Genomic DNA, 25,418 nt, shown 5'->3' with positions numbered 1-25,418 from the left:
ACAGCAGCTGCCCTTTCAAGGACAACTCCTGCAATAGCTATGGCTGACCCAAGGCCATTCCAGCAGGTGCAAGTGGAGGAGTGGGGAATTAAACCTGGTTCTCCCAGATAAGAGTCCGCACACTTAACTGCTACACCAAACTGCACCAAATTGGCTCTTAATAACTCCTACCTGTGTAACTGTAGAGCAGAATAATTCCAGTTTCAAGGCAATGTACATGTGAACATTGTTCAGCTGTTGTGTGCATATATGCGTAGGAGCTTTGTTGCAAATTTCATTTCATCTCTTGGGAGCCACATATTGTGTCTTCTTTAACAGCTGCCCGACCCGCGGCAGAGGCTGAAATTCTATGTTAAACAAAGTAAAAGTTAGATTGTTTCAGCTGACCATGAAAGCTTTGTTTTTAAAATCTGTTGCATGCTTACTCCGTGAAGGTCAGCAGACACTCATTTTGATGACAAGGGAGTTTGAGCCGATTATGGAAAATCAGATTCACCAGGATGACTTTGGAGAAGGTGAGTTGCTGCAATGAGTGCTCTATTTGCATAAAATACAAATCTCAGTTTTGTAAAAGCGAAATACTTTCAAGGGGAGGTTAGAATGCAAACAAACAAAATATGATACCAGACAACTGGATTTGATCATGTAGTTTGATTGTTGCAGAATTATGGCAGTGCTGTTATGAAGGTGCAAATTCAAATAATGCATGTAAATGCAAAGATCCTACTTGTAGAATTCAGTACAATCGATCAAAATGTAAAATTTAGTGAATGTATATTCACTGTTGTACTTGGCTTATATTTTCTGGCTTCCCTTTTAAAGTTTACTTCTTATGTCCAGACTTTAAAAAGCGGTTTCCTTAACAACGATGTCAGTTGATACTAGAGCAGAAGATGGAAGTCTCCCTCTTTATTAAATACTAATAGAAGTGTAGATATATCTCTCATCAACATTTGTGTTATGTCTAAAACTATCAAGGTACTGAGAGTTCAGAAGTACTACAGTGTCCACTGATTACAATTTTTTACATTGACTAATCATCTGATATCTAGTCAGTTGCAAAGAAAATCAGATTACTAATACCTTACAAGATGCTCCTTTTCCTATCCCGGTAGTGCAGCGGTGCATTTGGTAGAAGTGGTCTTTTGATACGGTCTTTGTAGGTACCCCAAGTTTACTGTCTTGTTATTGGGAAGAAGAGCTGAGAAACAGCAATCTGAACTTCAGTAGGAATTGCTTTTGTTTGTGAATCAAGAAGTCATCTTTGCTTGAAAAATAATATCATGGGGGAAAGTGGGGATTATTTGGGGCTTTTCTGTGTAAAATGGTTTTTAAAAAACAAACCAGTATTTCAAATTGGTTTACTTACTTCTAGGGAAGTTTATTACCGCCGGTTGGGGTAAAAAGGAGACCCAGTTTCATGGATCTGCAGGCAAGCAGGCAGCTTATGCCAAGCCAGTGGTACGGTATTCGTTATAACAGCAATGTGCATCTTGTGTTTTGTATGATGTACAGTTACCAGATGTCCTCTTTTTTTAGAGGACATGTCCTCATTTTGTGTTTGACCATTCTCTTTTGGACTCTTTTTAAAAACTGATGAAAATGTCCTCTTTTTTAGTTGGGTCTTCATATGTACATCAGCTCTGTTTTAATTGCTTTAACGATGTATGTTTGTGTGAGTCGGGGAGGGGGGAGTTTAGTGGTTTTATAATGCAGTTTTTTTAAAAATGTATGTTGTAATTTATTAGCCGTAGGGTTGCCAGGTCCTGTCTCCTCGCTGGCAGGGGACATTGGGGGGCATTCCTGGAGGGAATGGGGACATCCCCCAGTGTGATGACATCATGGAGAAGTAACATCATCATGTTAGGAACTGCAAGCAGCGAATTTGCAGTTCAGGCACCGATTCCTTCAGATACTTTTTACAAGTGGGGACTGCTGCTGTGTCATGTAATCGTTGCAAGGTTAGAACGCTCGTTGGAGAAGTGGAGAAACACTTATTGGAGAAATGATAGGATAAAACTTTATGGTCATCGTATCTGCTGCTGCTATGCTCAAGTCAAGGCTAGCAGTTGGCAGCTTATGGGCAGAATGCAAGTCTGAAAGGCTCTACCAGCTAATGTTGTAAAGTGGAAGAGGTATGCGAGGCGGCTGCTCCTTTCTCCTTCACCTTTCTGTTCTGATGCAGCAGCCTCTCTAATTTCCATCCTCATTCATACTAAAAAGGAGGGGGGAAAGAAACAAGGTGAGTAGCATGCATGGCTGCAAGGTAAACTTGCAAGTGTCCCCTGTTGCTTCCAGCTGACAGGAAGTGTGCATGTTCTTTGCCTTCTCCAGGAAGTCTCACCTGCTTTGCCCTGGGATGATCACAGACCTCGCATAAACTGGAGAGGTGATGGACAGTATTTTGCAGTGAGCGCTGTTTGCCCAAAGACAGGTTGGTATTATGCTTAAAACAACAAAATGTCACTTGCTGATGACTGGGTTTAAGGAAGAGGATTAAACTCTTTTTTTTATTTTATTAACGAAAGACTTCCCAATCTATATCTTGCTGGGGTTAATTCACATGTGTACAGACATGTGCAAACATACACTATGCATGTATAAGTTTCTGAAGTGTTTGCCAAGTGAATGAGGATATGGGCTGTCTCATTGACTCCCGCTTATTTCTTGGGAACAAAGTAAATGGGCTGTAAGGTTAAGAACCACCCAAAAGTGATCCCAACCCCAGTCCCTGGAGAAATGTGATTGAGCCCTTTTCTTTTCTCCCACATAATCCATCTAGCCAGGGTTGCCAGCCCCCCAGGGTCCAGTGGGGGATCCCCCAGTTCTGAGGGGCTTCTCCCTACTGCATACCAGCTAGCCAATCGGGGAAACCCCACTCCTAAACAGGGATGTTGTGCAGGAATGCCCTGGGATTTGGGGCAAAAATCTATGGCTTAAGTTCAGTTTTACCATAGAGTTTGCACAAAAGCCAGACCATCTTCCGCAGGACATCACTTCCAAGCAACGTCATTGCACCACAGATCCCCCTACCAGATCAGCCCTATATCTAGGACAGGGATCCCCAGTGTGATATCCATGGGTGCCGTTGCATCCACCAGTCCTTTTCCTGCTGCCTGCCAAATGTTTATAGAAAGTGGGCGGGGCCAGGTGGCACTTTTGCCCTGCAAGGCTTTTGATTGGCTATTGGAAGTCTGATTGGCTGTACAGATTTTAAAAAGCATTGCTATGGAAGTAGCTCCATCACAGCACAAAGATCTTTGTTGTGGGACTGAAGGTAAGCTGCAGCAGACATTTTGTGGCTGCCTCCTCCTCCTCCTGCAGCAGCCATTTTGTTTCTGCACCCATCATACTGTGTGAGAATTCCAGAGATACCCACAGGCTCAAAAAGGTGGAGGACTGCTAATCTATCATATTGTTCTCCCCAAGAGCCTGTGAGGTATAGTGGTTAGATTGTCAAGTTAGCATCTGGGAGACCCAAGCTCAGATCCCCTCTCTGCTGTGGAAGCTAGCAGACTGACTGAGGTCATATTCTCTCAGATTAATTTACCTCACAGGTTTGTTGTGAGAATAAAATGGAGAAGGTGGACGTGAGCCACTTTGGATCCCCATAAGGGTTGCCAACATGTGTGGAAATGGACAGCTGAACTTTTTTTGGTGGTGTGGAGATAAACAATGTCATCTGGTAAATAACATCAAATTAAGCCTTTGTTAAAGGGGGGGGGGGCAGGATAGTCTTTTTTTCCTCCAGGTTGTTGGCAACCCTAAGCCCCATGGGAGAGAAAGGAGAGACATGAATGGGATAAATAAATAAAACTTTGTCTGCTAAATTCAGGGTGGCATGTGTGATCCCTCTTCCATGTTATATCCTCATAAGCGCCCTGTATGAAGAGAGATGGGGGAGAGGGGAAAGACAAAAGCTGTACTGGGAACAATCTGACAGCACCTTAGATGCGTCACATCCCAGCAGCATGCATCTGGGAGCCAATTATGGGCATAAGCCCATATCTGCTGCCTTCTTGCATGCTGCTGTTGCCTGTGCAGAGAGCTGTTACCTGTGCAGAGTTGTTGCCTGTGCAGAGAGCTATATTATTTGGTGTGCCACTGTTTGGTGTGTGTTTTGAGGATCACCTGACCTGAGTCTACACTGACCTGAAGGCTCTGTATTCTGGGGTATTCTTGGTACTTGGAGGGGGGCAACAGTGGGAGGGTTTCTAGAGTTCCGGCCCCATGAGATTAGGTCTGATGGAACCTGGGTTTTGCCCATTGTGTGACACAAGACTGTTGGACTGGATGGGCCATTGACCTGACCCAACCTGACCTATGTTCTTACGTCTGGGACAGTGATGCTCTGTATTTTTGGTGGTTGGCGGGCAACAATGGGAGGGCTTCTGAAGTTCTGACCCTGCTGCTGGATCTCCTGATAGCACCTGGGCTTCAGCTGCTGTGTGACACAAAGTGTTGGACTGGATGGGCCATTGGCCTGATCCAACATGGCTTCTCTTATGTTCTTATTTAAGGCTATTCTGCCCTGCTTTTGTTAAGACTTCATGAATGAAGCCAAACATGCAACTCTAGAAGCCAAGGAAACTGTTCTGCTGAGTCCTCCCTGTGCTTGTTCTGTCTGCCCCTCACCCTCTCCAAACATGCAGGGGCTCGGAAGATCCGAGTGTGGAGCCGAGAATTTGTTCTGCAGTCGACCAGTGAGCCTGTCCCTGGACTCGAGCAAGGCCTAGCTTGGAAGTGAGTATGGAAGTGCCACCATTTGTGGGGCGCAAGATTTTTTTTTGTGCTCTGTTTGAACTCAAAGGATACTGCCTCCTCAGGATATGCTCGGTAGCGTAACAGTGCAGTCCTAAGCAGAGCTACTGCCATTGATTACCATTGACTTAGACTGGAGTAACTTTGCCTCGGACTGCACTGGAAGGGTGGGGACATAACCACAGAGCAGTGAACAGGGTGTCCCTTCATTAGCAAGCCCACAGAAGTGAAAGGAAAGCTTGGATCCGTACAGGAGAAGAAAGGACTACAGCTGTGTGACTTGTAGGTGCATCAGATCTGGGTTTTGTCTTTTTGTTACATTTGAATGTGACCAAATGAAGGAGCCCAAGAGTCATGCAGCTGGAGAATGACTCAGGTCTCAGTTGTGAAATGAAATGTTTATTTGTATTTGTATTTATGCTGAAGCTGAAGCTTAAATACCTGAGCCACCAAATTAGATGGGAGCACTCATTGATGCTGGGAAAGACAGAAGGCAAAAGAAGAAGGGGACGGCAAAAGATGAGATGGCTGGACAGCGTTACTGATGTAACTAACACGAATTTGAGCAGACTTCAGAGGATGGTGGAAGACAGGAGGGCCTGGCGTGATTTTGTGCATGGGGTCGCAAAGAGTCGGACTCAACTGTGCGACCGAACAACAAAATAACAAACCAGGGATGACAAGAAAATAAAATATGTATAAGATAGTTATATAAAATGAAATAAGATTTAAAATAAGACTGTTATTCCATTGTCAAGTAAAAAAAATCATAAATAGTAATCACTGAATATCTTCTGAGATTGATGTTAAATCCCTCGATAACAGCATTAGCCCATATTTGCTTTGCAGCCAGGGCATATAAAGCCATTTTGTAAGATCTGTTGACATCAGAATCAGCTAACAAAATTACAATCTTCTCAGAGTCTGAATAGGAATGCAGATCAGATAGAATCTCAGAAAGGAATTTTAACCTGGGTTGGATGTACAGTGTGCAATTGAGAATATAATGGGGGAAGTCTTCAATAGCAGGAGCACCACACGGACAAAGTCGTTCCTTTGGTGTTCTGCTATAGCGGCTGGTTAATATAGCTGTGGGCATTGATTCGAGATGCAAGGATGTAAAGGCTGCTCTGAGATTAGGTCTCAGTTGTGACTTTTGAGTTCTATGGGACAAAGTAAAAGAGTTGCTGACTTGCCTAAGGCAGTGACTGGGAGGGAAAGTACCTGCTTCCCAGGTCTCCTTCAATAGCTAAACTCTCCTTCATCCACCCTCTTGCCTCCTGCCTATCGCAGTGAAAGAACTTTGCTCTATTTAAACACATTTTAAAAATATTTGAGTGTCTGGGGAAATGTTGCTCTGAATTATCCCATAGTTGTAATTGTCACACCTTCTTCCTCTGTTTTGTCCTTAAGGCCCTCTGGAAGCTTGATAGCATCCTCTCAAGATAAAGCCAACAAACACGATGTGGTGTTTTTTGAAAAAAATGGGCTCCTTCATGGGGATTTCACACTTCCCTTTCAGAAAGGCCAAGTCAAGGTAAAGTAACTCCCTTCCTGAAGGGCATAGTTGAGTTTTCTATCAAGACTGGGATCTGGTGGACCCTCAATGGAATCCTAAGCAGAGTTACATTCTTCTAAGTCAGTGGTTGCAGAGTGGTGCAGAATGTAAAGCTGCAGCACTGCAGTTCAGGCTCTGCTCACAACCTGAGTTTGATCCTGGCAGAAGCTGGGTTCAGGTAGCTGGCTCAAGGTTGACTCAGTCTTCCATCCTTCCAAGGTCAATAAAATGAGTACCCAGCTAGCTGGGGGGAAAGTGTAGATGACTGGGGAAGGCAATGGCAAACCACCCCGTAAAAAGTCTGCCAAGAAAACGTCATGATGTGACATCAACCCATGGGTCAGTAGTGACTTGGTGCTTGCGCAGGGAACTATCTTTACCTTTAACTCTGATTAAAATTACACGTGGGATTGAAATCCCCAGTCAGATATGAAGCTGGCTGAATGACCTTAGGCCAGTTGGTTTCTAAACCTACCTCACAGAGGTGTTATGAGGAGGAAATGGGAAGAAAAGAACCATGTACACTGCTGTTGGCAAGAAGGTGTGATAAGAATTGCTAGATGGGTAGATGGAATCCACTGGCACCTCTCTTTCTCATGTGTGTATTGACTCCTTTCATCTAGTCTGAGGAAATTTGAGTTCTTTGGAATGCATTCATTGTGAAGCACTCTGGGGAAGACAGTATGTGACTTAAGAATAACCATCCTCCTAAAAGTTTCTGATGTTGATGCAAAGCTACCTTTTGCATTCCTTTAGGTAAATGAGCTGCTCTGGAATTCAGACTCTACGATATTAGCCATATGGCTGGAAGATCTGAAAAATGAGATTAACTCACAACCAAAGACATATGGTAAGAACCGAGAATATTCACATGAATCTTTTTCTAGAACTTCCTGGATCAGGCTCACAGTCTCCTCAGCCAAATCACCCTGGCTATCTCTGGGTATGTATGTGCCCACAGTTACATGGGAGGGATGTATTGTATGACCTGAAAATACACCTGTACACTGACTCATGAGATAACTGCCTAGTTCTGCTATCAGGACCAGTTTGATGTAGTGGTTAAGAATGGCAAACTCTAATCTGAAGAGCTGGGTTTGATTCCCCACTCCTTCACATGCAGACAGCTGGGTGACCGTTTTATTTATTTATTTATCTGGGATTTATATCCCGCCCTTCCCACCGAGTGGCTCAGGGCGGCTTACAACATATGTAAAACTAACATAAAAATAAATTACACTTTAAAATTAACATTTCATATTAAATAATTAAAATCCAACATTTGTTATAAATATACATATCGTTAAAAATCAGACAGCGGTCGTGAAGCTACACTCTATTCAACTTCAAATACTGATTTGGTATACCGTCTTCAGCATTCCGGTGTTCCATATTCAATATTCAGTAGTCAGTATACAGGGATACAGGGCCGGTTAGTTGTGGGCCAGCCGGAAGAGGGTTGTCTTACAGGCCCTGCGGAATTGAGTAAGATCCCGCAGGGCCCTTACCTCCTCCGGCAGCTGGTTCCACCAAAATGGAGCCATTACAGAGAAGGCCCGGTCCCTTGTGGTCTTCAAGCGGGCTTCCTTTGGCCCGGGGACAACCAAAAGATTTTGAGATCCCGATCGCAGTGCTCTCTGGGGAACATGCGGGGAGAGACGGTCCCTCAGGTAGGCAGGTCCTAGACCATATAGGACCTTGGGTCAGTCACAGTTTCTCTCAGAGCTGTTCTGCTCAAGAGCAGTTTCTGTCAGTACTCTCTCAGCCCCACTTACCTCACAGGGTGTATGTTGTGGGGAGAGGAAGGGAAAAGAGATTGTAAGCCCCTCCAAGATGCTGAATGAAGGGCGGAGTATAAATCCGACTCTGCTTTTGCTTATTCTGCTGTTGCTGCTTCTGCTCCCCAGTAATATTGTGGTGTTTACTGCCATTTCTATGGGATGCTTAGAATAAGGTATACTGATCACCTAAAAATAACTAGCTGGTGGCAGCTAATGGTATGAAAATTCTTATGAGATCTTAGCAAAAGAGAAACCTGCGGTCTGACAATGCAGGAAGAAGCAACCTGCCCACTTCCAATAGGTGGGGACCTCCCTCACTCCTTCTTTTTCATATAGATCAACCTTACCATGTGCATGATTTAAAAAAATGAGAAGGAACAAACTCTTCTGGGACAGCCAGCACTTGGGAGGTGTCTGCTGCTAGCACTAAGCCAGGTGCCACCTGCTGGGCTGAAAAGAGCACCCAAAAAGCCACGGAGACTGAGAGCCAGGGTCTGGTACCATTATTCACTTGGTCTGTACTGTACTGTTACTTGTCCTTTGTCTTATGTACAGTTCGCTGATATGCTGCCCACAATCTGTTATCCTTGTGTGTTTGCTCTCCATGTGTGTGTACAGTTCAGCTGTGGACAACAGGAAACTATCACTGGTACCTGAAGCAAAGCCTGCATTTTGGCAGCTCAGAGGACGGCAGGATTGTGTCTCTGTCATGGGATCCAGAGATTCCATATCGACTTCACATCCTTTGTCGCCAGTGGCTCTACCTTTGCTATGACTGGCAGTGGAGTACGGACCGCAGTACTGGGGAAGGGGCAAATGACTCAGCCGGGGTGGCAGTCATTGACAGAGGTATGTTTCTATGTTGGTCTTTGATTAGCTGAGGAGAATTACAAGGCAGGTTATACATGCTGATGACAACTCTCCAGACAGGGCCAGACTTCAGTCAGTCTTAATTTGTGTGTTATTCTCTTGTCACCTCCGAGAATTAAAAGTGAGATGAATGTGATTTAAGAATAGGGCGGAATGTACGCTATGATTCCCAGAACCACTTCAGTGTCAGGTGGTGGAAACAGAACGCTGTCCTAGATTGACCATTGATCCTATTTAGTAGGACTCTTCTTGTGGTTTTATAAGCTAGGGTAATTACAGTAGGGGGACTATTTGGAAATCACATCTCCCCTCAGAATCTTCTGCCCCAGGATCCTTAGCAGACTGACTTCTCTCTGTTTTTTTTCCCTCAACCAGCATTCAGCTGCCCTCAACATTCCATGCTTGTAAGGGCTGATCTCAACATTCCATGTTCCTGGAATCTCTTCAGTCCTCATCATGCCCTTTTTCTTAGGGAAAGGGTGTTTCAGTTGATTAACTTCTATAGAGAGATGCAAGGATAAAACTGCACTGTCACAGTGCTATGCCAGCTGATTTTAGAGGACAGGAGGCATTAACAATTTGTTTCCTATCCCCCAAATAAATGTTGCTTCTTTACCTCTGAAACAAGCTGTTGCTTCTCATGGGATAAGCCCTGTTACTGGCTTGGGAACAACACTTGGACACTGCATAAGCATAGGGAGACCTTTAACTAGTATTCAACTTGCTTTATGTTGATCTCTGCCTTGAGAGCTAGGTGGCATAGTGGTTGGACCAGGATCTGAGAGATCCAGATCTCCCCATTGTGACATTCTGATTCTGGGCAATCTTGAGCCAATCACTCTCTCTTAGCCCAGCCCACCTCACAAGGTTGATGGGAGGGAAGGGGGAGCCATGTATACTGCCCTGAACTCCTTTTGAGAGCCAGATTGGTGTAGTAGCTAAGAACAGTGGGCTCTAATATGGAGAATTTGGGAGTTTGATTCTCCACTTATCCACATGCAGCCAGCTGGGTAACCTTGGGTCACAGTTCTCTCAGATCTGTTCTCTAAAGAGCAGTTCTTGAAAGCCTCACCTGCCTCACAAGGTGTCTGTTGTGGTGAGAGGAAGGGAAGGAGATTGTAAGCTGCTCTGAGTTTCCAAGTGAAGGATGGGGTATAAATCCTTCTTTGAGGAAGGGCAGGATAAAAGTGCATTTAGATGGATGAATACCTGTTACGTTGTAGGTAGGGATCCACATTTGAGTGACTTTTTTCTATTTCAAAGACAAGGTGCTCTTGACAACTTTTCGGCATGCTGTGATCCCGCCACCTCTTTGCACATACCAGCTTCAACTTCCCAATGCTGTCAATCAAATCGCCTTCCCTATGAACCCTTCTACCAGTGGGGATCTCGCTGTCCTGGATGCAAGCAACACACTTTCCATTTATAGATCCAGTAAGTACTCTGCATGCTGCTTTAACGGCGTTCCTCATAAACAGCTGCTAGAATGGGTGGCTTTCAACTTTTAGAAAGTTATAGTTGTAGGTGCACAATGACCATAGTTTTCAAAGTTGGCCCTTCATATGGGTGCAGCTTAGGTCTGGTGGTGTATGCAAATCAAGAGGAGAACTGGCTAACATACCAGGGGATCAGGTTTTCAGGTTTTACAATAAATAATGGACATTGTCAGGATTGTGCAGAAGACGTCAAATTCTTTCCTGTTAAGTTCCTGATTTAGACAGTGATCAAATGTAATGGAAACACCTAATCCTCCACACTTCCAATATCCCTTTGCTGATAAAACCTATATAGTCAGAGTCCCATCTTTCCCTCTGTCATATTGTTGTAAGCTGATCATAGTTTTCACATGGAACACCTAGCATTCCCTGTTAATTATTATGCACAATAAATGATGGAAGTAATAACCACTCAGACTATTTTTAATTTTTAAAAGTTGTAATCAAAATTACCATCTTATGTGCTTTCTTCTGCAAAAATAGCCAGAGGTTTGAGCACTGCATTCTCTGTCTCCTGATTTTGATTCTTCTTCTTGACATGTTCTAATTATTCTTGAAAATGGATACCAAAAAAAAAAGGCTTTACAAAATTTAGGAACCAGAAAGATTTTGTAAGCACCAGCTTGGAAGGCAGGAGAGACTCAGATCAGAGTGTGTTAATGAAAGAAAAAATCTTGTTCGTCTCAGTATGTCTGAGTTTCTGTCTCCTGCTTGCATCTTTTCCTCCAGAAGTGTTTGGGTTTTTCCTCACTCCTTTCCCCCCAGCATCTTTTCTTCCAGGCAGTGTTTAATTTAGAGGTGCAAGGACTCAAAGCTACCTGGAAGCTGTAGCCTCTGACTTGGGGTCTGTTCTTCTATTGTGTGCTGTTGATTGGCCTTAGGAAGTAGGTGCATCCATGTTGCACACATGGGGGAAGGTGAGACCTGTTTTGTAGTCAATATTACTAGCTCCAAGATGTATTTTTAAAGCGTCAGTAGGGAATGGCCAGATCATTATGGCTTAAACAACAATTTGTAACTACACAAAGCTGCTAAAATCCCTCAGGTTGATGCCCATGTAGGTTTATCACTGAAGCATTAGGGTTGGCATACCCTTGGTCTGGTTGGGGGTTTCTCTGATTTTTTGGGGCTTCAGCCTGCCGCCAACCAGGTGGCTGGCAGGGAAGCCCCCCCCCCCCCCAACAGCTTCCTTATGTGGCAGCATTGCCAACGTGATGATGTCACATGAAAGTGACATAATCACATAGCAACATTAGCATTTGGGGCAAAACTTTATGGTAACCACTGAGTTTCACCCCGAATGCCAGAGCATCATTGTGCAACATCCCCAGCATGATGATGTCACTTCCTTGTGATGTCATTGCATCAACAATGTCGCCCCACCTGCCCCATCGCTGCCTGCAGGATAGGTCAACCTGGCAACCCTATGTGGCAGTTGTGCCCAAAAATCCCATCTTTCCTGCAGGGCTCTGAACCAATCCTTGTGATTTAGGCCTCATTCAGATTCAATTATTTAACAGCCAATTAGAGCCCATGGAACTCCACTGGATGGGAGGGGGATAAGCTAGCCTCAGCTTCAGAAGGGTGAGGAATACTGAATAAAACAACTCAGGTGACCCAGGATGGTGCCAGTGTAGGTCTGTCTTACATCTTCTGCTTGCTGTTCTTTTCACAGATGGCTGTGGTGATAAACGCTCTCCTGCAGTTAAAAATGGCACCATGGGGGGAAGTGGATTTAAAGATTCCATTGGGGTCCCTCAGCTGGAAAAGTCCTACAGGTACAGGAGTTTAAATTTGGTATGGAATTTGTGGTTTGAGGGGAAATGGTTGGCCAGGACATTTTAGAAAGAACTGTCTGCTCAAAGCTGGGTGAGGGAAATGCATGTTACTAGGATTGGCTTTCTGCTTGATACCCTGTATTCTGCAACCATGAACAATGGAAGATAGAGAAGACCAGGCAGGCATAGATGAATATGAAATTATATGACCTTCATCTAATTTCTGTGCCAGGAGCCCCACTCTATATTTATCTATATGTTTATCTGACCCTTCTTCCTCAGCAGTCATGGCAACATATGTGATTTTGTACTTTTATTTTTCTCATTTCAACCAACCTTGTAAAATGGGATAGGCTAAGAGCAAATGACTAAATCAAGATAATCCAGTGACTTTGATGTACTCCAGGGCACTTCTGGAGTTCTGAGAAGAGGCACTGCAATAAAATGACTGCCAGGGAGGCTTCAGATAATAACAAAATTGTTGTCGTTTCAAGCCAAGCATCCTACTATGATGGAAGCAGCTGCTTCAAAATGAGTGTTTCTGCAAATATAGAAAGAAGAGGGAATTAGATCTCTCTTTTTATATGTGATGGTTCTCCTTTTCTATATGTAATGGTTGGAGAAGTTCTGTTTCACTGTATCTGAAGAAGTGTGCTCATACCCAGAATTAAAACTTTGTTGGTCTTAAAGGTGCCATTGGACCCAAAATTTTGTTCTGCTACTTCAGACCAATATGGCTACCCACCTGAATCTATGAGTCAGTCCACTTGATCTTGTACGATTAACTTGTATGTATGAGTTGAGCCTTAGCTTACCACCACTAAATTACCAGTGCATACAGCTCAGGAAAGCATTATAGAGTCTCTAGAGCAGGGGTCTCCAACATATTTTGAGTTTCTGGACACCTCTGCAATTGTGATACAAAGCGGTTGCCATAGGAGGTCAAGCCAACCACAAAATGTCAGGGAGTGAAGTGATGAGTAACTCCGATTGCAGCTCTTCGACATTTCAGGCAGAAGCTCTGTTTAACGGGATGCTTTTTCAAATGAATATATTGTTTATTATTCCCTTGCATACTCACAAAATAAGTATACATATTGAGCTAGCTAAGAAGCACCCATCTCTGGCAGATCTCCAATGGCCAAGCTGAAACTCTGCTGGGAAATAGCCCCACTTAGTCCCATCTGCTTTCTATAAACACTTGGCAGGAGCAAGGAAAGATGTTGGTGGTTGTCATGGCACCCATGGGCACCATTTTGAGGGTCCATGCCCTAAATAATCTGTTTCCTCAGGTTGCTTGTAATTTACCAAACCCTTGATTTTTCCAAGCAATTCCAAGAAGAGTTTGTACCGTGTTCCATGTTCACCCTGCTGTGTTTTAGAAAGTGGAAGTGGAAAAAGAGTAACTCGCATGATGAACACTTTGTAAATCTGTGTTCACCTTGAGAGAGCCAGTTTGTTGAAATGGTTAAGTGTGCGGACTCTTAATCGGGAGAACCAGGTTTGATTCCCCACTCCTTCACATGCACCTTCTGATGTGGCCTTGAGTCAGTCACAAGTTCTCAGAGCTTGTCATCTCAAGAGCAGTTTCTGTCAGAGCTCTCTCAGCTCCACCTACCTCACAGGGTGTCTGCTGTGAGGAAGGGAAGGGAAAGGAGATTGTAAGCCACTCTGAGACTCCTTCAGGTAGTGAAGCGTGGGGTATAAATCCAATCTCTTCTTCTTCTTCTTGGGTACTGCTGTAGAATCAACATAAACACCAGAGAAGAGAGAAACCCACTGTGGTTGCGTCTTGTTACCTGGGTGCAAGATGACCTGTTCCTTGCTGCTAGCCAGGGGCCTATCCCAGCCCATACGAGCATTCACCATCTGAAGCTGTTCTCTGCCGAAGAAGCAGGTATTGTTATCAGGTACTGACAACAGGAATTTCTCTCAATTTTAAGCATCGTTTTGAGCAGCTCTGGAAGATCTTAATGCCCCTTTGGAACTGGCTGGTTGAGCAGAGACTTTTTAGGGGGTGCAGAAAGCTAAGTTTTATAACCTGCCTCATTCCTACATTAGCTGATCAGAGTGCTTCTGATATGTAGAAAGAGCATCGCAGTAACAGAACAGCCATGCAAGAAGCATTGTTAGGGGATGTAAAGGGTACATTTAAAGTCTGAATAATCCGAGGCCTTCATTTTACAAGGCACCATTATTTGTAGATTCAGTGTTCAGTTCTTGCTGGCATTCTACAAGTTAGATGCGCAAATTCTCTTTTGGCTCAGTGTGGCATACATGAAAAGGCAGGTACAAGATTGCAGCCAAAAATTCTTTCTGCCCAGATGAATTGTTTTGTGTTAACTCAAAAGCTTGCACATCCTGTCCCTAGAATGACAAGCCGGGCTGATCCAATAGATCTCCTTATCTCATGTACAGTATGTACTCTCTCAGACCAGCACAGTAACAAGGACTATACCCCAAAGAAGTTTTTGATGCTTTCTTCATCTTGTTTAATTTGTTATTATGACTTCTGATAAATCTGTTCTTACATTATGTTTACAATCACACATACTAAATAAAGCACTTTCAATCCACTTTCAATGCACTTTCCAACTGGATTTTACTGTGTGAACTGGTAAAATCTAGTTGAAAACTGCAGTGAAAATGGATCGAAAGTGCTTTATTTTGTTTGTGTGGTTGCAGCCTATATGTGATTAATTCTCACATTTCCACCCTCCTTCTTCCATTGTGCTCAGGACAACAGTTCTATTTGTCCTGCAAAATTGGTGTTAAATTGAAAGTTATCATCTCATCTCCAGCCTTACTGACTAAAAAACACTTCCACTCCAGAACAAATGTTGGGGCTGAAGCAAGAGGAGGAAGTGGAAATATTCTACTTTACAACTCATAATCTTATGAGCAGATCTCATTGGAGGCATGCCAGCAACTTACATGAAATCATCCAAGGGTTTTGAGGCAGAGTTGTTCCTGGGACACTATAACCCAAATCCTACATTCCGTTCACTACACTGTACCAGCTCCAGATATATAAGGCTAGTGACACCTTAAAGATAAACCACTGTGTCTAGAATATGAGTTTTCTTGAATCACCACTTACTTCTGAAGATAATTCTCTCTCTTTTTTTGTAATTTTTGTGTGAGTGTGTCTGCGCACTTGGAAGTCATGGCGACCTCTGGTGACTGACCCCTACTGGGAACATGGAGGATGTTTAGAGAGGTGGCTGAATACAGCCTGCCCCTGCCCTCTTGACTGCTGGTATTCCTTCAAGGTCTCCCATCCAAGTATTTGCCAGAGCTGACCTTGCTTAGTTTCCGAGATCTGATCAGATCGGGCTTGCCTGGGCTATCCAGGTCAAAGCCTCGTTACTGCAGATAAGAAAAAGCAAACAATAACTGAAGGCTCATATTTTAGTCAATATTGTTAGTCTTTAAGGTATTGCTGGAATTCTGTTTCATTTTGCTGCAACAGACTAACATGGGTACCCCTTTCAGAAATTAACTTTGGAAAGAGCACCTGTTATTCAACCGGGGGTTGAGGGAACCTTTGCTAGCTGGATTATTGCTTTTGAAAGTCTGTTTTCAAAGCAAAGATAGAGAGCACAGGTTGACCTCAGGGCAGTCACCTTTCTCCATCTCTTGTGCTTTGTTCATAGCTCACCTGTGACTGTGGATGGGGACATCATCAGCCTGTCTTGTAACCCCAAAACCAATGTGGTAGCTCTGCAACTCTCCGATGGTCGAGTAATGAAGTACTTGTGGGGTATGTGTGACTGTGGCTTCTAATCTGAGTTGGCTAGATTTAGAGGTTCTCACTTGGTGAATGGATGCTCCTCTGGGATGGAGCTCTTAGCTTGCATGAAGGAGGGTAGGCTGCTGACCGCATCCAGTTAATGAAATCTATCATGACAGAGCAGGGAATGATCTCTGCTGAGAAGCTGGGGCAATTAGCTATCCCTAATTCATACTCAAAGGCCTCAAACTTCGTTCATCTTGAGTAGACGGTCTTTCTTAATGGGATCTTAGCCTTAGTAAACTATCCTGCATCTGGTTGTTTGTAATCTTGGTTTTTATCGTGTAGGGCAGGGATGGCCAAACTTGCTAATATAAGAACCACATAAAATAAACGTCAGATGTTTGAGAGCCACAGGACAGGAAGGAAAGTAGAAAGGCAAATAGATGAGTTGAGAGGGAGAAAGAGGTGGAAAGAAAGCAACTCTAACTTTAAATGTATTCTCCAAGCTGCCATCTGACTTGACTTGGAGAAGTGATTTAAAGAGAGAAATGCCTTCTCCAAGCTGGCTGAGGGGGTGGGGGCTTCGAGAGCCACACAATATGTATGAAAGAGCCACACGTGGCTCCTGAGCTACAGTTTGGCCACCCCTGACATAGAGTTTATACTTCTTCTCTATTATGCTTTAGCAGCTGAAACACCAACTGTCGTCCCTTGGCTGAGCAGCAGCGGTTCCGCTATCCGCTTTCCCTCTCCATGTATGCAGATTGTGCAGGCTGTGATTGGTGGACAAGTGAGTGAGCAATGAGTGTGAATCTAGACCAGGTGAACAATAACCAGGGAACTATTTACTATCCCTTCTCCTCTTCTGCCACCACTGCTTCATCATTTGTTCCTGGCAGAAAAATCTGTCCCGATCAGAAGAATTGCTACAGAAGTGCTCATAATACCAACAGCTATGCTGGGGCATAGATCAGGATGCTGCATGATTTGATCAATGTGACAACTTATTCACCTCCATTTTGAGAGAAAACAGTTGCCTGTTGTTGGCAGTCTGACATTCAAAGCTTTCCACCTCACAGTTCCCAGTAAGCAATGAGAAAGCTCCGAGTGTTACTATCATTTAAAATAGTAAAAAGAAACTTGTTCTAGTCTTTATCATTTTAACTATGTGCTTCAGAACATGTGGGCAACGGCTGATGGAGCCCCAGGAGATGTTGCCAGTTTTCTCCAGCTTTGTTCATCAGGCAGTATATTAAAAACAAAACATTTCCCCCCTCCCTATTTTTTTAACATCCAGCCAGATGAAGAGTTCTGGGTAGCTTAAAAGCTTGCACACTTTTTATTGTGGGGTTGGTTTAGTTGTCCTTAAAGTTTTTCATGAGTGTGTCATTTATATCATAAAGTTACAATGTTTTATGTAACTCTTAATATATTATTATGTAGACCAAATTTTGAGTCCAATGGCATCTTGAAGACCAACAACATATTATATTCATGGTGTGAGATGTTGTGTGCATGAACACAAGCGTGCATGAACACAAAAGCTCACACTTGGAATAAAACTTCGTTGGTCTTTAAGGTGCCACTGGACTCAAAATTTGTTCTGCTGCTTTAGACCAACATGGTTACCCATCTGTATTATTATGTAACTGTTTTTATGTTATTGTATCAGGACATGCAACATAAAAACAGTCAACAAACAATAAGGGAGTTCCTTTTTCTGCACAGTTTTATATTATTTATTTTCTGTGTGGTGTATCCCTTTTTTTTTTGTCTTAGGACACCATCTTTGGCCTGACTGACAGATGTCGTTTCTTCATTAATGATACTGAGGTACCAATTATTCTTAGTTCTTTATTCCCTCAAAAATGTTGTTCATTTGATATTTTTCACATAGAACTACTGAGAGAAGGTTTCTTCTTCGCTTTGAGAATCAGTGATTAAATATTTTAAACAAGTAAATTTAAATTGTTAAAAATAAACTAAATAAATGTTCCATAGGCTGTTTCAAATGTCACCTCTTTCATCATTCATGATGAGTTTCTCTTGGTGACCACCCATTCCCACACCTGCCGATGTCTGCCTCTGAAGAACACATCTGTGAAAGGTAAGTATCCTGGTGTTTTATCATCATATACAGTGCTCTTATTGGTTGTTTCTTTCCAGACCACTTTCCTTTTCATTTGTTTTCTTTACCCTCCTCAAACACACAGCCAATATGGTTGTGGGTGGTTTTCCTTTTAGTTCTTCAAAATGGCTGCTTATATCCCCCCTTAGGCAGGGATTTAACTAATTTTCCAGTTGCCCTCCAACACAGGGAAGTTAAAGGTATGTCAGGCTTTATAAACCAGTGAACAGAAAGAGATAGCGGCAGAAGAAAATATGGGGTGTTTGGTGCTAAAGTTTCACTCTTCTTTCTGAAACTTTATGCCAGAGAGAAGCAATTGGGCATCCTCTCTACTCATCCCACTAGATTACTTGTGCTACCAAATGAGGAGAAATCTAAACAGAATAAACATCTGAGGCACCCTCATCCCTGCTCGTGTGCCCCTCCTCACCACAGCAGGAAGTTGTTCCTGCTGTATCCTTTGACCGGAACTATCATTCTTTCTGGAAATCCAGGAAATACCGTGTTCAAATGCACACAATGGTTTCTGGATGAGACTTCTTTTTCCTCTGTGGTAAAGAGGTGGGATTGGAATATGCTCAGGATTCTTAACCAAAGTGAGTAATGGCAGAATAAGTAGGATCGCCAGGTCTTGCTTCCTCACTGGTGTGTGTGTGGAGGAGCTTCCTGGGAGTGGGGCAGGGCTGGTGGCTTTCCCCCACTGGCCAGCTTCCCCACTCCCACCTGGGGGCTGGCAACCCCAACAATAAGCCTTAGTCAAAAAAGCAGTTTCATAAACCTTCTCTCTTGTTAGAAGTGTTTTGAACCAAACCGACATTAGATTTCCTGAGAATACCAGTATATGTAAAAAGCCTCATGCTGTGTGGTTCTCATGTCGGTAGTCTCCAGATAGTTTACAGGGCAAAGCCTGCCTAGTTTTCATCACTTTGCCGCTCCAGCAGCTTCTGATCAATCTCTAAGTTAATGCACAAAATGTTTACTGCCATCAGTTATCAGTGTACACTGGTCTCTTATGGGTATCTAATAGCAATGAGTGGTGCTTCTTTGTGGATCAAAAAATCCACAATGGAAGGAGGATATATGTTTATGCTCACCTGGGGTCACCCCCAGGTTTGCATCAATGTAAGTAAGTTGGGATGTATTTTATTTACTTCATTTATAACCCCACCTTTCTTCTCAATTGGGTCTCAAAGCAAAGTACAACATTCCACTCTCCTCCGTTTCGTCACAACAGCCCTGTGAGGTAGGTTAGGTTGAGAGAGAGAGTGTCTGGTCCAAGATCACCCTGCAAGCTTCCATAGCAGAGTGGGGATTCGAACCTGGGATCTCCCAATTCCTAGTCCAGCACTCTAACCCAGCGGTGGTCAACTTGCTTAACATAAGAGCCGCATACGATAAATATCAGATGTTTGAGAGCTGCAAGACATAAACACTGGAAGTTTGAGGGAAGGAAGGAAGGAAGGAAGGAAGGAAGGAAGGAAGGAAGGAAGGAAGGAAGGAAGGAAGGAAGGAAGGAAGGAAGGAAGGAAGGAAGGAAGGAAAATGGATGGGTGAGGGAGAGAGAGATGGAAAGAAAGCAGCTTTAACTTTAAATGCATTCTCCAAGCTGCCAGCTGGCTCCGTAAAGTGATTTAAAGAGAGAAATGCCTTCTTCTAGCCAGCTAACAGGGCGATGGGGGCTTTGAGAGCCACACAATATGTGTGAAAGAGGCACATGTTTATTTTATTTATTTATTTAGAATTTATATCCCGCCCTTCCCACAAGTGGCTCAGAGCGGCTTGTGACTCCCGAGCCAGTTTGGCCATCTCTGCTCTAACCACTACACTACGCTGGCTCTCGGTATATTTGGTCAGCATCCTACAATTAAATGTGCAAAAAGGCTCCTTTTTGTAAGCTCGAGGAGGATTGGCTACATCAGGGGTGTGTGGCCTAATATGCAAAGGAACTCCTGCTAGAATTCCACCCCTGATAACAAGCATTTTTTAAGAAGCTATGGCTCAGCCAAGGGGAGGGCAGGGGATGCAGGGGACACATGCAGATGGGTTGAAGAGGAAAATGTGAAATTAGGACAAGCAAGAGAGAGGGAAATGGGGGGCAAGTGAGGTGAGGATTTCTCCTTCCCAATGAGTCCTTCCTCTTGTAGATTGTAGTATGATGTAATCTGAGTCTTTTGAAATACCTGTATACACCCAGCAGCAGCAGAAGAAGAATTGCAGATTTATACCCCGCCCTCCTCTCTGAATCAGAGACTCAGAGCAGCTTACAATCTCCTATGTTTTCTCCCCTCACAGCAGACACCCTGTGAGGTGGGTGGGGCTGAGAGGGCTCTCACAGCAGCTGCCCTTTCAAGGACAACCTCTGCCAGAGCTAAGGCTAACCCAAGGCCATTCCAGCAGGTGCAAGTGGAGGAGTGGGGAATCAAACCCGGTTCCCCCAGATAAGAGTCCACTCACTTAACCACTGCACCAAACTGGCACCCTCTTATTAGGTACTCCTTCCTCATTTATGCAAAATTAAATCTAGATACAAAAGGCTTTCTTTGGATCTGAATTTTTATGCTGTTTACTATGGTATCTTCAGCTCTACAAGCGGCTTTGGGCAACGCATCCGTCCCCGACAATGAGACCCTGCGCAAGATTGAAAGAGGATCCCGGATAGTCACGATTGTGCCGCAGGATACCAAGCTGATATTGCAGGTGAGCCCTCTCTGTATGTATGTTCTTATGGCCCAAGGCAACTTATTCCAACATTGTGGTGTTTGTTGTGTGGACTAGAAAGCTGAGTTTACATGGGTTGGAGAATCATGTGGTTTAGTTCTTGTTGTATTGCATCACTTCAGATCACAGGCAGGCTGCCAAGTTGCTGCTAACTTAGGGCGACCCTGTAGGGTTTTCAAGGCAAGTGATGAACAGGAGTGACTTACCATTGCCTGTCTCTGCATAGCAACGATGGACTTCTTTGGTGATCTCTCATCTAGGTACTAACCAGGATAGAGAGGCAGAAGAAAGCAACTTCAGATGCATTCACCAAACTGCTGGCTAGCTTGGCTTGAAGAAATGATTTAGAGAGAGAAATTTCTTCTCCAAGTCATTTGACAGGGCAGCGGGGACTTTGAGAGCCACACAGATGTGTGAAAGAGCCACATGTGGCTCTAGAGCCACAGTTTGGCCACCCTGATGTAGAGGATGTTTTCATACAGGCTGGCATCAGGCGTGCAGTGCTCTTGCAGTCTCAAGCTGCACTCCACCTACAGTTGTTGATAATATATTAGCAGATTTTTAACCCATCCTTCCTCAAAAGAATTCAGAATGGCATAAATCATTCTTCTCTCCACCACTTGATCCTCACAACAATCCTGTGAGGTAGGTTAGGCTGAGAGAATACAACAGGCTGAAGCTCCCCGAGGAAGAGGGGCACTTTGAACCTCTACCTTCCAGATCCTCATCCAACACTCTAGCCGCTCCTCCAATCACAGGCTTTATGAGAGTTGATCACTGACAGTACTGTGTTTCTAAACCAAGATGCTCTGGATCTGTCCCTTCCCCCGCCAACTAATTTTTAGCATTTGTATTGTGTAATTTAGTGGAACTAGTGCTGACTGAAACAAACTTCAGGGGCGAGGGAGCTCATTTACCAAGTGCACAGGGGTTCAATGTGGATTGGGACCACAGCATAAAAGGAGAAGGGGCTTTAGAAGGGGTTTGGATGAACAATGTTCTTGGGCTTTTTCTCTAGGTACCAAGAGGAAACTTGGAAACGATCCATCATCAGGCCCTTGTCCTGGCACAAGTACGGAAGTGGCTGGACAGGTAAGCCAGTCTTTTTTACTTCCCTGTGTGTAACAGTCCCCAATGTGTGGCTCTCATGGATGCTATGGTGTCAATGAATGTGTTTTCTAGTGCCCACTTCTATTTTCCTTAAAATATGAGCCCATCCTGGCTTTCCTCCAACTCCCTGGAGCAGGAGGTGCTTCAAAAAGATCCCAGATGGCATCACTGTTGGTTCTGCAGGCAACACCCATCTGGAAATATCTGCTCTATCATAGGAGGACACGACATCCAATGTTTTGTGATTGCCTCCCATGGTGGCCCATTTTGTGTGTTTTTTCCTGACTCAGATGGCAGCCATTTTGTATTCTTTTTCAAAATTCCAATGACACAATAGGTTTGGAAGCCCCAGTGTAAGGCATTTGGAGTATATGTGTGTACTCAGGGCTCAGATTCAGCGGGAGCTCAAGGGAGCACAGCTCCTGAACCTTTCTGAGAGTTCCATTTCCTCCTTCCCACCTTGTCCGTTGAATAGTAGGTGCAGCTGCATAACCATCCCTGGATGAGCTCCACCACCTATTTTTCTACAAAAAGACCCCTTTGTGTACTATATTATAGTTAATTAAAATATATCCCACCTCCCACCCCCTCTGACAGGAGCAAAAAATGGCTCCTGTTTCTACGAATGTATCAGAACTGTCTCACTCTGATCTGCCTCTCCTTGCAGGATTCAGTTTAAAGAAGCTTTTGAATGTATGAGGAAGCTGCGAATCAATCTGAATCTCCTTTATGACCACAATCCAAAGGCAAGTTAGAGAACATCTGTTGATATTTACTCATAGGACATCTTGTTGGGGGCAGGAATTATGAATGTACGCTCATAAACTACAAAATAGTATATATGTCAATACACGGTAACAAGGATGAGGTGGCATGGGGACAGCTGGCCACTAATTATCATGTCACAGTCTTAATCATTAAAACATAAATGTCCAGTTATCTAAAATTTTCTTTATTATGGGACTGTGAAACATTTTTCAAAGATGGCAAATGAAAAAATAGGTATGGCCTTCCTCAGAGGCTTAGTGAGAGCAACTGTCCAGACAGAATGGCACCACTGCAAATTTTCATTGGCTGTCTGCCTGGGTCATTACACTATAAGCCACACTTGGAGGAATGGGAGACCTGTGACACATGATTCCACAGCACCCAGCTGCAAGAGTGGAACTCAGGGCCGGCCTAAGCAAGCAGAGGGAACCTAGTAAAGGTGGGTCCAGTTTACGTAGCGTTTATTAGAGTCTCATTTAACCTTTTACTTGTGTCAGGGTTATAAATAAAGTACTGAACTGTTTAGGAAAGTAAACTTCACTTTATTTTAATCAAAAGTTATGTACTCACAGATGTACATGGTTAAGTAGAGGACACCATTATTGTCTCTATATATTTCAACCTTGTTTTGTATTTGTGATGCATTCTGTTAGTCTGGATTATGGTAGGTTGATAGTGGTGACCTCGTATCATCTGTGGGAGTCCGTCTTCTTATTGAGTCAGGATTCCAGCCCTGCAAGCAGGATTGTGTGGTGTTAAACATAGCACCAGAACTGGAGCAGTCTACCAGAGCAATGCCAACATGGCATCTTAAGCAACAATTGCCCCTAAAGATCTGCAGCCATTGTTACTTCATTTTGTTGCTAGTTCTGGGGAAGGACCCTAGAACTCGGAACTTCTCCTGGACATCAACATAGCCAGCTATAGAACTGGACAATATTTTTGCAGTTTGGGGTGGGAGGGGAGGCCTCAGAGGGCTTCCCATCCTTTAAATGTGCCTAGGGGAGATAAAAATGTTGTGTCTGTACTAGTCTGTCTTGCAGTGTGACTAGAGGAAACCATTTTAAGATGCGATAGCTTGATGGTTTGCAGAACAGTTGAACCGCAGATCCATTTTGTCTTGCTTCTCCAGACAACCCCATTTCAGACTGGAATTGGCATTTTGTTTCTTTCGCATCTTAAACTTGCATCTTAAACCTACTCACTTAACAGGCTGGTGTTGAGTTAAACAGCCTTAGCTTTCACTTCAGGTCTTCCTGGACAATGTGGAAACCTTCATCAAACAAGTAGATTCTGTGAATTATATCAACTTGTTTCTAACAGAACTGAAGTGAGTATTGCTTTTTCTTACTCCTTTTTCCTTTTGATAAGGTTTGGTTTAAAAGGAATAATAATAACTACGAGAAGAGGAGTTGGTTTTATACCTCAGCCTTCACTACCCAAAGGAGTCTCAGAGTGGTTTACAATCACCTTCCTTTCCTGTCCCTACAACAGACACCCTGTGGGGTAGGTGGGGCTGAAAGAATTGTAACTAACCCAAGGTCACCCAGCTGGCTTTAGGTGGAGGAGTGGGGAATCATACCCAGTTCTCCAGATTAGAGTCTACCACTCTTGACACTACAGTAAACTGGATAAGGGCCAAACCTGAGGAGATTTGTGAAGGGTTCTTCCCCTTGAGTGTTGAACGGACATGGCAGCCTTTTGGGGCTGCATGAGTCAGATTGGGTGTGCTGCAGGAGGAGAGGTGAGGAACCCTTCCCTCTCATGCCTTCCCTTAGTTGTTCTTATCCCCAGAGAAAAAGAAAGGCACTTTCTATTTGTCTCCCCCTAATATTTCCCCTTTCAGGGTGATATATAGCTCAATATTTAGTTTTCATCTATGAAGCCTCATATGGAAGGAGGGCTAAACCCCCTTGCCTTTTACCATGACGGCTACTCCATTTTTAAACAACTATACAGAACACTGGAAAATATACTCCTCAATCAAGTAAATGTTTTATATCACTAGTAAGATTTATATATTATATGCGATAGTTAATATAAAACTGCTTGAAATGCTCCACAAATCCACTCTATAAACAAAAGTCCTTCAAACATTCTCAAACTGTAGGTCGGGTTGACCACTCTTGTAACTGTGGAAGGCTTTACCATTCCATATAAAATTATTAGTGAGGAAGAAATCCCAGCCCTTAAAAAAAGGCCTTGCTTCCGGTGGAAATGATTGTTGGGCGAGGGACCTCAGGAGCAAGAGACCTCAGCATTTTTCTTAGAGTTTCATTGTCTTCAGAGCTTTTTGTCTTGTTCAAAGATTTGCTGAGCACTCTGTTTAAAGGACTTTTGTTTATAGAGTAGATTTATCTAATGATATGTGGATTGAGAACGGAGGCATGATTTGAGTACTTTGTTTCTGTTGGAACGATATGTGGAGCTATAAAAATAGAGCATTTCAAGTAGTTTTGTATTAACTATTGCATATAATATATAAATCTTACTACTGATATAAGGCATTTACTTGATTGAGGAGTATATTTTCCTATGTTCTGTATAGCTGTGCATTGTTTTAACACAGGAGCCTAGTTTTGCTGTTGACTCCATTCTTAAAAACACTGGTTCTCATTTTTAAAAATAAATATTTATTTATTTAGTGAAGACTGGATGAGAGGAGAGACATGTTTTTTAAACATTTAGGGTACCTTGTGGTGACTGTACTGTTA

General features: G+C 43.5%; 1 protein-coding gene across 1 annotated transcript in view; it reads left to right on the top strand.

The window, feature by feature from the left end:
* ELP1 (elongator acetyltransferase complex subunit 1) overlaps positions 1 to 25,418 on the top strand; it is a 62,133-nt gene that overhangs the window by 15,805 nt on the left and 20,910 nt on the right. The window contains exons 5-22 of the mRNA XM_060236983.1: positions 435 to 515; positions 1,376 to 1,461; positions 2,335 to 2,434; positions 4,653 to 4,743; positions 6,175 to 6,298; positions 7,076 to 7,169; positions 8,719 to 8,949; positions 10,234 to 10,404; positions 12,142 to 12,244; positions 13,990 to 14,154; positions 15,901 to 16,007; positions 16,667 to 16,770; positions 17,760 to 17,813; positions 17,982 to 18,087; positions 20,690 to 20,805; positions 21,845 to 21,918; positions 22,604 to 22,682; positions 23,955 to 24,034. Of these exons, the coding sequence (XP_060092966.1) occupies positions 435 to 515; positions 1,376 to 1,461; positions 2,335 to 2,434; positions 4,653 to 4,743; positions 6,175 to 6,298; positions 7,076 to 7,169; positions 8,719 to 8,949; positions 10,234 to 10,404; positions 12,142 to 12,244; positions 13,990 to 14,154; positions 15,901 to 16,007; positions 16,667 to 16,770; positions 17,760 to 17,813; positions 17,982 to 18,087; positions 20,690 to 20,805; positions 21,845 to 21,918; positions 22,604 to 22,682; positions 23,955 to 24,034 (1,966 nt within the window). The remainder of the gene's footprint in view (positions 1 to 434; positions 516 to 1,375; positions 1,462 to 2,334; positions 2,435 to 4,652; positions 4,744 to 6,174; positions 6,299 to 7,075; positions 7,170 to 8,718; positions 8,950 to 10,233; positions 10,405 to 12,141; positions 12,245 to 13,989; positions 14,155 to 15,900; positions 16,008 to 16,666; positions 16,771 to 17,759; positions 17,814 to 17,981; positions 18,088 to 20,689; positions 20,806 to 21,844; positions 21,919 to 22,603; positions 22,683 to 23,954; positions 24,035 to 25,418) is intronic.

Source organism: Heteronotia binoei, chromosome 4 (assembly GCF_032191835.1).
Source record: "Heteronotia binoei isolate CCM8104 ecotype False Entrance Well chromosome 4, APGP_CSIRO_Hbin_v1, whole genome shotgun sequence".
Classification (NCBI taxonomy): domain Eukaryota; kingdom Metazoa; phylum Chordata; class Lepidosauria; order Squamata; family Gekkonidae; genus Heteronotia; species Heteronotia binoei.
This window is presented reverse-complemented; position numbering and strand designations above follow the sequence as displayed.